Source organism: Ictalurus punctatus, chromosome 4 (assembly GCF_001660625.3).
Source record: "Ictalurus punctatus breed USDA103 chromosome 4, Coco_2.0, whole genome shotgun sequence".
NCBI classification, from domain to species: domain Eukaryota; kingdom Metazoa; phylum Chordata; class Actinopteri; order Siluriformes; family Ictaluridae; genus Ictalurus; species Ictalurus punctatus.
Window position 1 is genome coordinate 29,005,968 of NC_071284.1, and position 16,808 is coordinate 29,022,775.

At 40.4% G+C, this 16,808-nt stretch overlaps 1 protein-coding gene across 7 annotated transcripts in view; it reads left to right on the plus strand.

Annotated features, from left to right (window-relative positions):
- Positions 1 to 16,808, plus strand: part of shank3a (SH3 and multiple ankyrin repeat domains 3a) — a 321,036-nt gene that overhangs the window by 212,113 nt on the left and 92,115 nt on the right. For all 7 annotated transcript variants that reach the window (XR_008393930.1, XR_008393928.1, XR_008393929.1 and 4 more), the window contains 2 exons: positions 2,691 to 2,757; positions 8,393 to 8,729. Coding sequence is in view for 4 of the 7 variants with exons in the window: in XM_053678126.1 (XP_053534101.1) it covers positions 2,691 to 2,757; positions 8,393 to 8,729 (404 nt within the window). In the remaining 3 variants the exon portion in view is untranslated. The remainder of the gene's footprint in view (positions 1 to 2,690; positions 2,758 to 8,392; positions 8,730 to 16,808) is intronic.

Here is a 16,808-nt window from a genome sequence, read left to right on the forward strand (position 1 = left end):
ACAGCACAGCAAGCACCAGTATGAAGCTAGGAGTCACAAAATGAAATGCTAACAGACAAATAGCCCTAGAAAATCCAGGAAATTGAGTAGAAAATAGCTCACAGAAATGTACATCTTTATTTTAAAAATGTGATCAGGAGACATATCGCATCACAGAAGCATCTCAAGGGAGCAGGTTATGTTTCTTAGCCTCCTGGTTCTGTAGTTTCCTTCCACCTACCCCTAGGTGTGAATGTGTGTACATGATGCCCTGAGATGAATGGTCTACAGTTGCAGTCAGAATGATTCAACCCCCATTACAAATCAGGTTTATTGTTAAAATTTACAGACTTTCAGCTGTTTGCGATAAACAAATCAAACAAAAGCAATTGGAATATTTCAACACAACGACTGCTTCAAGTGGTTTCAACAAATTCCACTGAAAATGCAACTTATAACGATTTCTCCAGTCTCAAAATTATTCAGTCCCTTCATGGCAAGTATCTTTAATATTTAGTAGAGCACCGTTTTGCTGTTATGACCTGCTGCAAACGGGATGCAGAGCCAGACACCAGCTTCTGGCAGCGTTCCTGAGGAATCTCACCCATTCCTCATGAGCAATGGTCTCCAGTTCAGTAATATTCTTGGGTTTGTGTGCTGCAAACGCCTTCTTCAAATCCCAGGAGAGAGTTTCTATGGGGTTCAAGTCAGGTGACTGTGATGGTCCTGTAGAATCTTCCAGGACGACTTCTTCAACCAAGCCTAGGTGGAATTTGAGGTATGCTTGGGATCATTGTCCTGTTGGAAGGTCTAATGACGCCCAAGCTTCAGCTTCCTCATGACGTTTTCTCAGAGGATTTCCTGATACTTCAAAGAATCCATCTTGCCTTCCACACGCTGCAGGTTTCCAGTGCCAGAGGATGCAAAGCAGCCCCAGAGCATCACCGAGCCACCACCATGATTGACTGTGGACAGAGTGTTCTTTTTTCATTCCTCTTCCTCCAGACATACCGCTGATCCATCGTGCCGAAAAGTTCCAGTTTTGTTTCATTGCTCCACAGAACAGAATCCCAAAACTTCTGTGGCTTATTTATATGATTTTTGAACCCGACTTTTCTTGTGCTTTTGGGTCAGTAGTGGTGTACGTCTTGGAGTTCCGGCATGGAAACCTTCTGCGTTTAGTACATGCCTTACTGTGTTCACTGAAACCTCACTGCCTGTTGCACCAAGTCTCGCTGCAGGTCTTTTGCAGTCACTCGAGGGTTTTTCACAACCTGCATTCTCAGAAATCTGCTTGCAGACATTGATGGATTCCTTTTTCTGCCCCGTCCATGTATTTTATAAATTTTCTGCCCCTAGCCAGTTCAGGTATGTCATGTGTTCCAGCTCAAGCACACTTGGTGCAACTAATAAAACCCTTGATTCATTAGTGTGTGTTTTGCATATCTATGTTGTTGTGAAGGTTTCTATTCAGGGGGTTGAATAATTTTGAAACTGGAGAAGTCATTATAAGTTGCATTTTTAGTTGAATTTGTTGAAAACACATGAAGCATTCGTTGTGTTGAACTATTTCAACTGCTTTTGCTTGATTTGTTTATCGCAAACAGCTGAAAGTCTGTACATTTTAAAAATAAACCTGATTTGCAATGGGGGTTGAATCATTTTGATTGCATCTGCATGTATGTGTACGTAGGTGTATTCCCTTCTTGCATCCAGTGTTCCCGAGATCCACAGTGACGCTGATCAGGATAAAGCATGTACTGAAGATGAATGAATGAATCTTTAGATCATGAAAATGAACTTGTTGAAGACACCCAGCCTGAGCAAATGTTCAGGTTTCAGCAAATTGGCAGAATTTAATCATTGAGAGAGTACACACAAAGTAAGAAACGCTCAAGCTTAATATGGATGATTATTAAGCATTATTAAGTATCAATTAAGTAGGAACATTATGGCAATGGAGCAGTAGGTTTCTGAGTCTGGGTGGAGTAGGGGTGTTTTATGTGAAGGCTATTATTATTATTATTATTATTATTATTATTATTTAATTTATTTTTCTTTTCTTAAAGTCCAGCATTGCCACTGGTGATATGTAAAGATACACTTAAAAATTATACTCATGTAATTGTGTCACTCTACGACGCGTATTTAGAGTATTTAGCTCCTCCCTACTTGGACTCTCGCTCCAATTGAAATTGACAGCGACTTCCAGCACAGATCAAAGTTAACTTGATTTCACAAAGGAAAGAGAAGGCTAACATGGCACTGCTGCACCCACAAAGCCATTAGACAGCTTCCAAAGTCTGATGCAGCTCTGTAATGGAGAAAAGCTAATCAGCCTGCATGTTTAGACAGAACAGCAGAGAGAGAGAACACATAGAGGGGGAGAGGGCAGAGATGGAGGCCACGAGAAAAAAATAGTGAGAATGTTAATTATGCCACTGATTTACGTATCATTAATGTGACTCTATTATATCTCCATATCAACGCTAAACTCCAGCTGTATGTACAGTACAGTCAAACCCTCTGACCCTTGTTCCAATGTGCAGCACTCTAATTAACAACAATCTCACATTTAGTCCTGCATTGTTGTGTAATGTGGATGTTACGCAACATACTTACAAGTGTGAACATGTGGGTGACTGTTTGGATAATTGGTTAGGAAATAAATATCGTGACCATGATTGAAACCTCTCATCCTCTTTCTTTAGGTGGCTATTATAGCTGGAAATTTTGACCTGGCAGAAATAATAAAAGTTCACAAAGCATCAGACGTTGGTGAGTGGATTGAAATCCAGCAGATTTGTCTTTTCATATTTTTTTTTTTTATCTTCTCATAAATCATTTCGCAATTACTGTCTGATTTTTACTGTAGCACTGTTTCAACCTACTCTTTAACCAACACATCTAATTACAGAGGATAAAAAACATTTCAACAGCTTTCCCTGTTCTGAGGAAAGAAAAGAAGACGCCGTATTTTTACTCTAAATGCACATACAATGGGTGTAGTTGTTGGAATATGTGAAGAAATGTTTAAAATTGATTAATTAACATGAAATTCAAAACTACAGCCAAACACACTAACAGAAAAGGGTCTTAAGGTTTTAAAGCTGTTTATGCTTATGTAGTTTCCTACTTCCCAGCATTGGAGCAATACAGCAATAAAATAAAACCTCCTCTTGGAGTTTCCTGTACTTATGGATGGTCTCGCATTTATACCCTAAATTTGCACTTACAGTTTATTCCCATGCCTCACCCTTTCCTCAGTGTATCACAACACATGGATACTATAGAGTTGTACTTAAAAACTACTGACTGTCCTGTGCTCATTCCAGGACTCTGGAATAACCTTCCAGATCATCTTCTCATACTGAACATCCTTTGAACACATTTCAACACAGTTTGTCTTTATTCTTCTACACCAGCATGCTGTAATGATTTATAATTCCATTATCCAGAACAGGATGGTTTCCCCTTTGACTCTGGTTCCTCTCAAGGCTTCTTCTTGTTGTCTCAAGAAGTTTCTCCTAGCCAATGTTACCACTACATGCTCTCTAAAATCACATGACACCAGGACACTCATAATTGCCCGTGATCACAGTTTAACACTTTCCCATGAAATAAAAAAATAAATAAAACAAAAAAAGATTTCCCATCTCCAAAATGATTAATGTATACAAATAACTTACAGATACCTCTGACTAATTAGCATTTTTGTTCAACATTTACTGATGTCACAACCACTGTCCTTAGATTTCCATTATATGTTCCTTTTATTCCACAAATTTCAAAATTCTCCTACACATCCACACATTGTACATACAGACATGGTCCAGATTAGGTTGAAAAATGCTTTAGTGTTTCATTTACCTGTAAAACAGCCAATCCAGTGTGTGATTGTCATTTACAAATGAACACGCCATAATTATCTGCACCTATGTGAATGCTAGCACGACTTCATCGCTAGCCAGCAGTGCTGTAATTAAAGGATCACATCATCGTGCTGCAGCATTCAAGCTCTGTACTTGTATAGCGCATCCACGAAGTATGAGAGTCTGATCTTTAAAAGCGACAGGATAACATGCCAAGCCTTACACAAGATGGTGTTTCATCACTGGGATTGAACGATGTCTCACTCCTTCAGCCCTTTTTTCTCTCTGACTCAGCCCTAGATCTGTTTTGCTTGGCTCTTTCAATCTCTCATTTTCTTCCTTTTGTCTACATCTTTAAGAGAGGGAGAGAGGGAAATGAGATAGAGAGCGAGTGAGAGAGAGAGAGAGTGAGTAAGTAAGAGTGAGTGTGAGTGAGGGGGCTCTGTGTGTGATTGGGCATTTGGCCTTTTCACTGAGAATGGATGTTGGCTGTAGAGGAAGATTTAAACCCATTTTACAGCAAGAGGCCTTGAGTATATGTCTTCACTTTCTATGTGGCCTCGAGAGGCATGACTGCAGAGTTCAGATACCAGACACAAATTACTCTTCTATGCTTGCATGCTGTGTGGGTTTTCTTTTGTAAGTTTTTTATTTTTTTTTTTATTTATTTTTTTTTTCAATGAGGTAAGTGGTAATTAAATAAATAAAGGTAATTATTAGAGATGCACCGATACTAAATTTCTCAGCCGATAGCCGATACAATAACCGATTATTCAGAGTGATATCAGCCGATACCGATAGTTCTGTGTTTTATGCCTTCTTTTAAATTAATAATGATTAATTTAAAAGAATTCTGAAAGAAATGCAAATAAAAACTTTATTCTCTCCATTTCAACAAGTTGTTTGACAGTAACTGGTCTCATCAACAGAAAACACATTACTCTAATTAACATTAACACATGAACTAAATTCTGAAGATTAAAGTAAGATTTCTGAACTTATTGAATGTTATTAATTCATATTAACATTGACGGAATTCTATAAAACCTCCTGTTTAGTCTCACATTCACTCACCACAAACAAAAGCATTTCTACTTCATCACTGACATCAAACTGCTAATATATAATATCAACTTTATATATATATATATATATATATATATATATATATATATATATATATATATATATATATATATATATATATATATATATTTACATTACCTGGATATGAAATATAATACTCTACAAATAAATTTTTATGTGCAATATATATACTACTTTTTTGTCATATCCTCTTCATTGAAATCTTTCAACAGTGTACTGGTGCTTTAATTCAGGGCGAGCGGGCAGCAGGGGGTGGGGATTGACTCGACGGTGTAAAACTTTAGCGGTGCAAAGATTACAGAGATTACAAACTGCAGTTTTGTCATCATTCCACACAAGAGACATCTTCTTTACGCACAGCATGAAATCCATGTGTTTTCCCGCCCTCTTTTGATTGACAGGATATAATCGGCCCTGGTCATCGGATGTTTTTAAACTATCGGCCGATAGCCCATAGTGGGAAAAATTGCTTTTACCAGCCGATAACGATTATACATAACGATATATCAGTGCATCTCTAGTAATTATGAACACAAGCTACAACATTGAAATATTTAGAAATATTCAAATATACAGTTCTACTAAAACTGTAGATTGCTTGTTCCAGCTGATAAGGTTAACTTAATTTTTTTTAACCTACAGTGTAATACATATGTTGCCTAATGAAAATATTACACGTTTATCCAAAATACAGTAATACAAATGAGCAGGGATTAGTGGCTCTCTGTAATCCATAATACAATCTATCAAAGTTTAAAAAGCACAAATTTGGTCTTTCTTTGTAATATTCCTAGACTTGCCGGCCTATTAAATCATCAAACAGCTGACATGTTGTTTATGTTCCTAGAATGAATGACATTCTCCAGCCAGAAGAGCCATTATGAATATTGTGAATGATTGTAGGAAGGTCAGTTAAGATAAAAAGGATCTAAGAACGATTTAAGGGGAGGATTATTTATGAGCCCTAAGTTTTTGAGAACTGAACTAAAGGAAGCGAGTACTAAAGGAGTGTGACAGTAATTGGTAAGTTACTTAAAAAAGGCATTAGTTTAATGACGCATGAGGAATTGGTAGGAAGTTTTCTTGGAAATTTCACCGCATGTGGTCATGAAGTAATGTTGTCAGGTTACAACCATGTGCACTAAACTAAATTGAAGAAATATGAAGGCTGATTGTAATTACAGACGGTGCGACTACATGTGCTGCATGTGTTATTTTCGGCATAAGAGAGGCTAAAACACTGACAGCTACAGAAACAACGTGTTCAAAAAGAGAGTGACATTAAATTACTTCTTTCTTTTTTGGCAAGAACCCAAAATGATTTGTAGCCCCAGACCAAAGGGAGTGTTTGACCACTCTGCACTCTGACTTTCAGAGTCAATGAGTTTAGAAGTACACACAATTCTCAGATGACCAGGATGCACATGATGAATTCTGGCCCTGACAAGAAGAGATGCGCAACGCAGATTTCTCCTGCACCAGCTATTAATATATACACTATACATCCAGCCAAAATCTTCTGGACACCTGAGCATCGAACTTATATGTGCTTTTTGAACATGCCATTCCTGATTGAATCCCCATTTCGCTGTTATAACCTCCACTCTTCTGGGAAGGCTTTCCACTAGATTTTGGAACATGTTTGTGGGGATTTGCCAATTCAGAGTTCACTTTAGTGATGATAGACACTGATGGAAGGAAGGAAGGAGGTCTGGGGTGCAGTTCATCCCAAAGGTGTTTCCAAAGGTGTTCATTCCAAACCCTGTGCTTCTGCACAGGAACATTGTCATGATAAAGCAGTGTTTGGGTCTTTTAGTTCCATCCATCCATCCATCTTCAACCGCTTACTCCTTTTCAGGGTCGTGGGTACACCTTGGACAGGGTGCCAGTCCATCGCAGGGCACAATCACATACACACTCACACACCCATTCATACACTACGGACACTTTAGCCACGCCAATCAGCCTACCATGCATGTCTTTGGATTTTGGACTGGGGGAGGAAACCGGAGCACCCGGAGGAAACCCCCACAGCACGGGGAGAACATGCCAACTCCACACACACATGGGCCCGGCGGGAATCAAACCCCGGACCCTAGAGGTGTGAGGCGAACGTGCTAACCACTAAGTCACCGTGCGCCCCTCTTTTAGTTCCAGTGAAGTGAAATTATAATTCTATAACATATATATATATATAAAAAACTTTTTTACACAATTATATTTTATATAAATAACTTTGTGGCAACAGCTTGGGGAAGACCCACATAAGCCAGTGCCACATCTTCCTGCAGTTCTCGCCTGGTTTCCCATTGAAGCTAAGCAGGGTTGAACCTGGCCAGTACCTGGATGAGAGATCTCTTGGGGAAAACTAAGGTTGCTGCTGGAAGTGGTATTAGGGAGGCCAGCAGGGGGCACTCACCCTGTGGTTTGTGTGGGGACTAATGCCCCAGAATAGAGACAGGGACACTATACTGTAAAAACAGCTACTGTCTTTCAGATCTGATTTTAAACCGAGGTCCTTAAAAATACCAGGACGCTTCTCCTAAAAGAGTAGGGGTATAACCCCGCTGTCCTGGCGAAATTCCCCCATTGGCCTTTCTCTATCATGGCCCCATAATAATCCCCATCTCTGAATTGGCTACATCACTCTCCTCTCCACTAATAGCTGGTTTGTGGTGGGTCTTCTGGCACACTATACACTAGTGATGGTTGAGGAGACTCCCCCATAAAATGTAAAGTGCTATAGAAATGTAACTGTAACTATGGATGTGATGGTCAGGTGTCCACAACCATTTCTCCATATAGTGTATATTAAATAGGCAAAGTGGTCTGTGTTTACCTGCATGGAAATTCTCAATAGATCTGTTAAATTCAGCACAATACCAGTGTAGATAGTTATTTCAATTCTATTTGTAAACAAGTCACTCCGGTTTCCTCCCCAAAGACGTGTTGTGAGGCTTGTGATGTGGATGTCCTATATACCAAAGTACAGTATGGGGCATGTTAACATGCCAGTATGTACCATGAAAAGCTATGTTTAAATTAGTAATTATTATACAGTGCAGTAATCCTGCTAGAACACTCATGATCTCGGTTTATATTTAACATTTCAGATACCATGCAGAAACGACAGAAGTACATACAGTAGTCGAAGAGAGTTTTAGATGATAAGCTCATCTCCTTCAGCAAGCAGCATGAAATGATTTTTATGAAGTTATATTTCATATCAGTGCAGTGACCTGCAAATGATCTATGTGCATAATATGCTTTCTGCTGTTTTGCAGTTTCCCTCCCTTTTTTGAAAAATGAAGTGTTTCCACTTTAATGACTGTTATCTCTGCGTAACCTTCTGTCTTATACTGTAGTGTGCTCTATTTGCTGATCCATTCTGAGTGAAATGTGTGTGTGTGTGTGTGTGTGTGTGTCTTTCTCAGTGCCTTTCAGGGAAACGCCTTCCTACACAAACCGCCGGCGCGTGACAGTAGGAGGTGGCACTCTGACCTCATCACGCTCCCTGCTTCGTTCCGCCTCCGACAACAACCTGAACGGGGCTGAAACAGGTACTGCCCATTCTCCCGTGCCCTCTCTGCGCAGTCTTCCCCCTCTGGCACCCCCTGGAGGGGAGGCGGCAGCCGACGGTAGCCTGCAGAGCACCGGCAGCTCCCGCTCCTCCCATTCACGCTCACCTTCTCTACACCGTGTCAGCGAGGAACCCGACACGCACGTCCTGCGCAGACACCCCACATACACACACGGGCGTGGTCGCCTCAGGTGAGCGCCTCATCTCTACATGCTACAGTATTCAAATAAATTTACAGCAGGATGTTTGGTCAAGTTGAAAGCCATATTTTTTTTTTTCAATTACATTAATAAATTGCTTTCCAGTTCCATTATAAAAGTTATTAGACAAATAAAAAAAAGTATAGAAGTGTTTACATATCTTGTTTATTCCAAACAAGAAAATCCAGATTCTATGAATATGCATTTTATTATAAACATCCAAAATGTTACGTCACGCCTGTATTTCCTGGTGTCGCATGGTTTGCATTTGCATGCTGAAACAATATCTTTTATGACACAATAACACTGACTCACATACTGAAAACTTTCCGTTCAGATTCAGATCCTGTTCCACATTATCCTTTTAATATGAAGTGACATCATACTCTTCCTACTGTTAAAGAACAACAATGTCAATCTCAAAATCGTAGATCTGAACACCATTTAAATGTCCTCCGAACTTTTAACAAATATTGAGTTGTATTCTTAAAGGGATAGTTCACCCAAAAAATGAAAATTCTGTCATCAATTACTAACTCGCTCATGTCGTTCCAAACCTGTAAGACTTTCATTCATCTTCAGAACACGAATGAAGACATTTTTAATGAAACCTGTGAGATTTCTGTCCCTCCATATGCAGTCCAAGTAACCAAAACTTTCAAGCTCCAAAAAGTTCATAAAGGCATCGTAAAAGTAATACATGTGACACCAGTGGTTTAATCCCAATTATATGAAGCGATACGAATGCTTTGTATGCGCAAAAAAACTACTAAGTCTCACAAAATATCTTCACTTCCGTGTAGCTGATCGACGCATGCGTGTTGTGTTGACATGAGAGCGGACAAAAAAATTGCAAGTCCTCCTCTGTGTCAAAATTTGGAGACGTCTTTGTTGCAAAGATTGTTCTGTTTGACTCGGCTTGTGTACAGCGTCCCACTTCCTCTGCTGTAAACAGTGCAGCGCTTCCCGGATCCGGTTGTATTGCGAGAACATGAGAGCGTACTTAATTGTACATTTTTTTTTTGTGCACACAAGGCATTTGTATCGCTTCATGGAATTGGGATTAAACCACTGGAGTCACATGGATTACGTTTATGATGCCTTTATGAACTTTTTGGAGCTTGAAAGTTTTGGTTACTTGGACTGTAAATGGAGGGACAGAAATCTCACAGGTTTCATTGAAAATGCCTTCATTCGTGTTCCGAAGACGAAGGAAAGTCTTACGGGTTTGGAGCGACATCAGGGTGAGTAATGGATGACAGAATTTTCATTTTTGGGTGAACTATCCCTTTAACGTGAATAGATTTGTCTACAGTGAATAGAAGTGCTGCAGGTGCTACAGTATGATGTTGTGTATTGCTTCCTGTGTGTTATTGTATTCTAATACACATTGAGATGAGACAGCCCTGAACTGCATGGCATTGTGGGATAGACTCTTGAGTGAGCCGTGTTATAGTGCATGATTGGATTTTGCTGCAATATTGTCCTCAGTCTCATGTTTGTATTTATTGCTGGAGGATTACAGTTAGGGAGACTGATGCGATTTAAGAGACAAGTGGGTATTGCAATTCATAAGCGTTTGTTATTTCAGCATGGGGGGAATGAAGCGCTTTAATTTGAAACCCAGGCTCTTCATACTACATTGTGTGTAAACAAGAAGCACTTTGAATTGTTAGGAGTTAGCGTAGATGCTAGTAGTCAGTGTCACTTTGACAACATGTCTTGACCCAACTGACTGTTGTTTAGCTTTAGATTTTTTTTCAAATTGCCATTGCTGGTATATTGAGGAGCATTTATTTAACAGCCTCTCTCTTTCTCTCATGCTTACACACCCACAGTGAGGTCCTGAGGGGTGTGTTCGCTGTGTTCTGTCCTACTTGTCCATCTGTCAGTGTGTACTGGTACACTGTCCCCTCAGAGTCATCACCACTGGCACTTGTTATCTGACCACAGAGGGTGTGTAGCTCTGTTTGTGTGTGTTAATAAATGTGATGCAATTGCCTCTGCCCATGGGGTGAGTCCATTTGCAACAATATCATAGCATCTTTCTCTCTCTCTCTCTCTCTCTCTCTCTCTCTTACTCTCTCTCTCGCTCTCTGGTTATTTGCCTTGCTCTGGTTACTCGCTGTGTCCACCTGTCTCTCCCCAAGGTAAGTGTGGGGACCAGGGGAGTGTGTAATTAATAGCATCGTCAGTCCCGCCCACTCACTTCCTGCTCAGGGTCAGGTGTGAGGCTATGGCACTCTTTCTTTCCAAACATTCCCAAACTTAAAGGTGCAGTTTGTAATTTGATTAAAAAGTCATACAATTTCACGGATAACTCAAACATTTTGATTTGAAATAGTATCATTAAATGGATCTGGATAGTTTTTTGAAATGGCGTGTTTTTTTGTTTTTTTTTATAGAACTGCATACAGTTTTTTTGACCCAGAAAAATTCATTCAGCCTCATCTGAAATAGTGCTGGTCTGCCACTGTTCTTTAAAGGCAACTCAGAAGGCATAGGTGAAGGACTGTAAATGCTTTCTTTGTTGTCGCATTCACCTTGCAGGTAGCAGATAGGGGCAAAAATGGACAAACCGCTACTTTAAAGTGTCAACAGCAAACACCATGTACCTCTGAGTGATCACATGACTATGTGTGACGCATGCTGCCTTCAGGTCCTCCTCGGAAGTTTGTTCGTACATGTTCTGAGGTTGCAATTATGATGTGGTATGTGTTTAAGTAGTTTTGGTTGACTGCCGTGACTTTTTTTTTGTTATTGACATGCCCGCAACTTGGAAAGTCAGGCCAATGACGGCACTGTCGTGGCGTTCATGTGCCTTCAGGTCTTAATTACGATATTTTCAACAAGACTTGAAGGTAGCATAAAAGACGAGGAAAACACTAACATATACAACTACATAAAAATGTATACAAAGAAATAAACATAAAAATGCTACAACAGTGGAAGGTCTGACTGGGAAAGGTGGAAATGATGGCAGGTGATCTTTGTGTAAAAAAACACGAGTTGCTAGTGGAGAAAAGTGTTCTGTTTATCCACACCTGTTTTTCTTTCATAATCTTTCACTCTCGGTTCTAGCTTATTTCCATTTAATGTCCCGGTTTATGCAGTAACTGCTTCTTTTCTCATGTAGTTCTTGTTTTGTTCTGCTTCTCTCTGCTTTTCAATCTCGACGCTCATACTTTCTCTGGGGCCAATTTAAAGGATGCACTTGCAGTATTCAAATTCACAAATCGTAAATAACAGCTGCACCCATCTCCTGATTTACATATTCGCAACCCAGCTGTTTTGACTTGAAATGAACACACAATAGCCTGTGGGTCAGTGGAAAACAATAATATACCCAAATGGAATATTGGCATGCGTTATTATGTATACTAACGCTGCTGTCTGATATGTCAAGCAAATCAGTTTAACGCGTCGATAAATTCTGCTGTAATTAGTTTGCTGTTAAGCATTTGGAAATAGACTTGGTTTCAATAAAGCTCGTAATAACTGTAAAATTTTACCACTGCGAAGATAGCCAGCTCGATTGTGCATTCGGATATGTAAATACGTTTTAGCGGGGTATGTCCGGGAAAATAGCGAAGGTTTTGCAGCGAGTTAAGCTCAAGGCTGTACATTTCAGGGCACTTCAAAATGAAATGATTATAACTGAGTCGCACTCTGAATGTAGATGCATGTGGGAAGAAAAAGACGAGTGGTTTAAACAAAAGTGACGATTAGCTCATGAGAAAGCTGTTTAATCCGTAGTTCTTATTATTCAAATAATAGTTATTCAAATGTCTGATGTAATCATAATTGTTTCTTGGGAATTTCTTTTTTTTTTTTTTAAATGCTCGATGTATGGAGTTAGTCTGAAATCATACAAGCTGCCATTTTTGACAACCGCAACAACTTTAAGACAACCGGTTGTCTTAAAGCTACAACGAGAAATAACGAACAATTCGCAACATTCCTCTTGTTATTGCTGGTTATAACTGGCTATAAGGGTTAAGTGGACACCAAGGTACCAGAACTCCATCTCTCATGATCAGAAATGATGTCCTCTACTGAAGACTGAAGCGGCAAGAGTCACATCGAGGCCTTTCTTCATTTCTGTGGTTTCATTACACCACCGATGTATGAACTCTTCAGAAAGAGAGAGGAGGAATGGAGTGATTTATTGATGAAGAAAAGGAAATCCATTTTGTTTGTGCAGCCCAGGTAAATGAGGTGTCAGTCTGAAAGAGCAGCCGTTCAGTCTGGAACCTTCTGTGATGGATTCCACCCTCAGGATATCGCTGGGACGCAGGTCACTCCCTCGCCTCCATCAACAGACACACGTAGGCAGTGGGACAGCGGACGCACAGGCAGGACGACACTCATTTTCTGTTGGCTCTGAAAGACTGAGGGGCTGCTTAGTAGGTCAATATAATCTGAAGCGTCCTCAGTCCTGTTTCGCGCTTAATCGTTGTTCATGCCAGGCTTTGAAAAGAAGCAAAATGTATGTGAATGCTTTCTCACAGCCCTCTCTATGGGAGTAACAAATCATTGTAAATAATTCTCTTTGGCACTACAGTAGGAAAGGTGAAAAGGAGAGAGAGGGAGGTACAGAAGGGGTGGTTTTATGATAATAGCAAATCTTCAAATTTGCTAGAAGGTTGGATTGACCCAAATACAAATACACACACACACACACACACACACACACACACACACACATGGAGAGTCAAATGCGAGACCTTGCAGAAACACTGTGCACTCAATTAGCCCATGTTGGGAGGAGCAGAAAGAATGGAGTGAATATCATCATCTTTCCATCACACTCAGCAGCAAATGGCTTTTTAAAGCTCTAATATAAAATAATAATAAAAAATTCTCAGAGTTCTTTGTTTTTCTGGCTCTTTTCATTACTCAAGTGTCAAGCCAAGTGGATTTTATTGTCATTCCTCTGTACAAGTTGGAATACAATGGAATGAAAAGTTGCTTCTTCACACATACTGTAATACAGTGCACAGGGCTATATACAGTATAGAGCAAATACACGTCAGTGAGTGAGTGCTAAATAACTGTTTTCCAATAATACATCGGGATAGACCAGTGTTTCCAATGCACATCAGTCACCAGTACCACCAGTGCATCCAATGCACATCAGTCACCAGTACCACCAGTCACCAGTAGCACCAGTGTTTCCAATGCACATCAGTCACCAGTACCACCAGTCACCAGTCACCAGTAGCACCAGTGTTTCCAATGCACATCAGTCACCAGTACCACCAGTGCATCCAATGCACATCAGTCACCAGTGCCACCAGTCACCAGTACCACCAGTGTTTCCAATGCACATCAGTCACCAGTACCACCAGTCACCAGTACCACCAGTGTTTCCAATGCACATCAGTCACCAGTACCACCAGTCACCAGTAGCACCAGTGTTTCCAATGCACATCAGTCACCAGTACCACCAGTCACCAGTCACCAGTAGCACCAGTGTTTCCAATGCACATCAGTCACCAGTGCCACCAGTCACCAGTACCACCAGTGTTTCCAATGCACATCAGTCACCAGTACCACCAGTCACCAGTCACCAGTAGCACCAGTGTTTCCAATGCACATCAGTCACCAGTACCACCAGTCACCAGTAGCACCAGTGTTTCCAATGCAAAACAGTCACCAGTACCACCAGTCACCAGTCACCAGTAGCACCAGTGTTTCCAATGCACATCAGTCACCAATACCACCAGTGTTTCCAATGCACATCAGTCACCAGTACCACCAGTGTTTCCAATGCACATCAGTCACCAGTACCACCAGTGTTTCCAATGCACATCTCAAGGAAAATTGTGTAAGGGTGTTTTCACACCTGGCTCGTTTGGAGTGTTTGTTTCGGAACCTGGTGCTTTTTCTTCTTTGGTTCGCTTCATTTACACATATATGAACACAGCAATCACGCTCGGATCCTCACCAAAAAACGGTCTGTCCGAGACCAGACGAATGATTGCACATGAACGAACTCTAGAGTGGTTCACTTGTGATGAGAAAGCAATCCGATCCAAAGGACCAACCGACCGACCTGTATAGCAGTGCATGATGAGAACTGCGTTACGTGAAAAGTGTGTTTGTTTTGCTAAAGCTCACAACATTAATCGTGGTCTAACCTGGACCAAATATGAGGTAAAATTCCCCGTTAAAATTTGGTCTGACGAATATTTCAAAAATGTACAAAAACACAGAAGTTTAAAAGGTGTTTTATGAAGCCCCGTGGTACTGGAGGAACGTTGTTTTGTGTCTCTGTGTACTCTACCAGCTGTATATGGTTGAAATGACAATAAAGCCACTTGAACTTGAACTAATTACAGCTAAAAAAGAAAGCCATAATAAGCTTGCGGAGCTGCTGTCTCTCCATCTTGATGGATGACCGCTATGGGCGGAAGCCCAGAACATAAACAGGCACATTCTAACCAATGAGAGGACAGTTTACTCACATGTGACTTACATAAACATTTGATACGCTTTGAAATGTTACCTTGTGAAGGCTAACCGAGCCAAAGAGAAAATTCTACATTTGAACAATTTAAGTCCCTCTTTTGGAACAAAGCACAGATCTAATGGTTTAAAAGCACCCAAAGAAACAGGCTAAGCGTGACAATATCTCCATATTTTTGAACCCATAGTGGCTGCTGCATGCTACCATGCCACCATCTTGATCATAATTTGTAATATTTGTGTAATAAAAGTACTTGTTTTTCCCTCATTTTGCGAAAAAAGATATTGTTTTGTCTAGTGCCAGGGCTCAAATACAATGAAAAGTGGAAGATACAAATACAAAGAAAGGTGGAAAGAACGGACTATTCATGAAAAAGGTCTTGGTGTACCAGAGCACCCACGTGCAACAGTGCAACAGAAAGTCAAAGCTGTGGACAGGCGAGAAACCATCACCTGAAACAAAAGCTCTGTTGACCTTAAAGAGTTCTTCTGGAGATTGGCGCATCTGGGGCTTTAGCGGGAGAGCTGCTTCTCTCTCTTGGATCAGCCGGTCCATCCGTCTGCTCTTTCCAGCAGCTATGACGCGGAAGAGAAAACTTCTGACTCATTGTTTACAACAGAACGTGCCAAATTCAAGACTTGTGCCTCAAGTTGTTTTCAGGTTTTTATTTTCAGTTTCCAAAGCATAGCTGGTGTTCATTAGAACTTCAGACAGGATGTACAATAGACAATGAATCATGTTGAGGAGTGAACTCTTCTACTATTCTTGCCATGTTTAGTAGGTGGTGTTATTAGGTTTCGGTTTTCAGTAGTTAAATGTGCGTGTAAGAGACAGAAAGACAGAGAGGACTGGGCTTAAAGCTGTAGGAGAGATGACAGACTATGGGGGATGAAGAGAGATTTGGGAGCTCATCCACTTGTAGCTAGAGTGCTGGTGTAGTGGAGGAAAAGCGCCACGGTGCAGCAGAGCTCAGAGGACGAATGAAAGGAAGTACAGTAAAGTTCCTTTGGTACTGTTATCAATATTTACAGTCCTCTCCAAAACTATTGGAACAGCCGGACCATTACATTTGTGTTTGAGCTGGATATGAGATGGAGATGAGACGAGAGTTTAGGATTTCAGCTTTTATTTCCTGGTATTTACATCTAGATGTGTTAAACAGCATAAAATATAGAACCTTTTGTATCAGACCACCCAAATTTTAGGTGTGCAAACATCTAGGAACAGATAAGTCTTGATGTAAATTAAAGTAAATAATAATTAATATTTGGTTGCATATCACTTTGACTATATCTATATCAACAACTACATCAATAACTGTATCAAGCCTGCGACTCATTGACATTGAAACCAGATTGTTGGTTTCTTCTTTTGTGATGCTTTTCCAGGCTTTTTTACAGCAGCCTCTTTCAATTGTTGGTTGTTTCGGGGAATTTCTCCTCTTCAGAAGGTGATATGCTGCTCAATTGTGTTGGTGATTGACTTTTTTGATTTGGCAGTGTTTTTCTGGATCATTGTCTTGCTGCATGATGAAGTTCCTCTCGATTCATTTGGATGCATTTCTCAGTAAATTGGCAGATAAAAATGTTCCCGTAAAC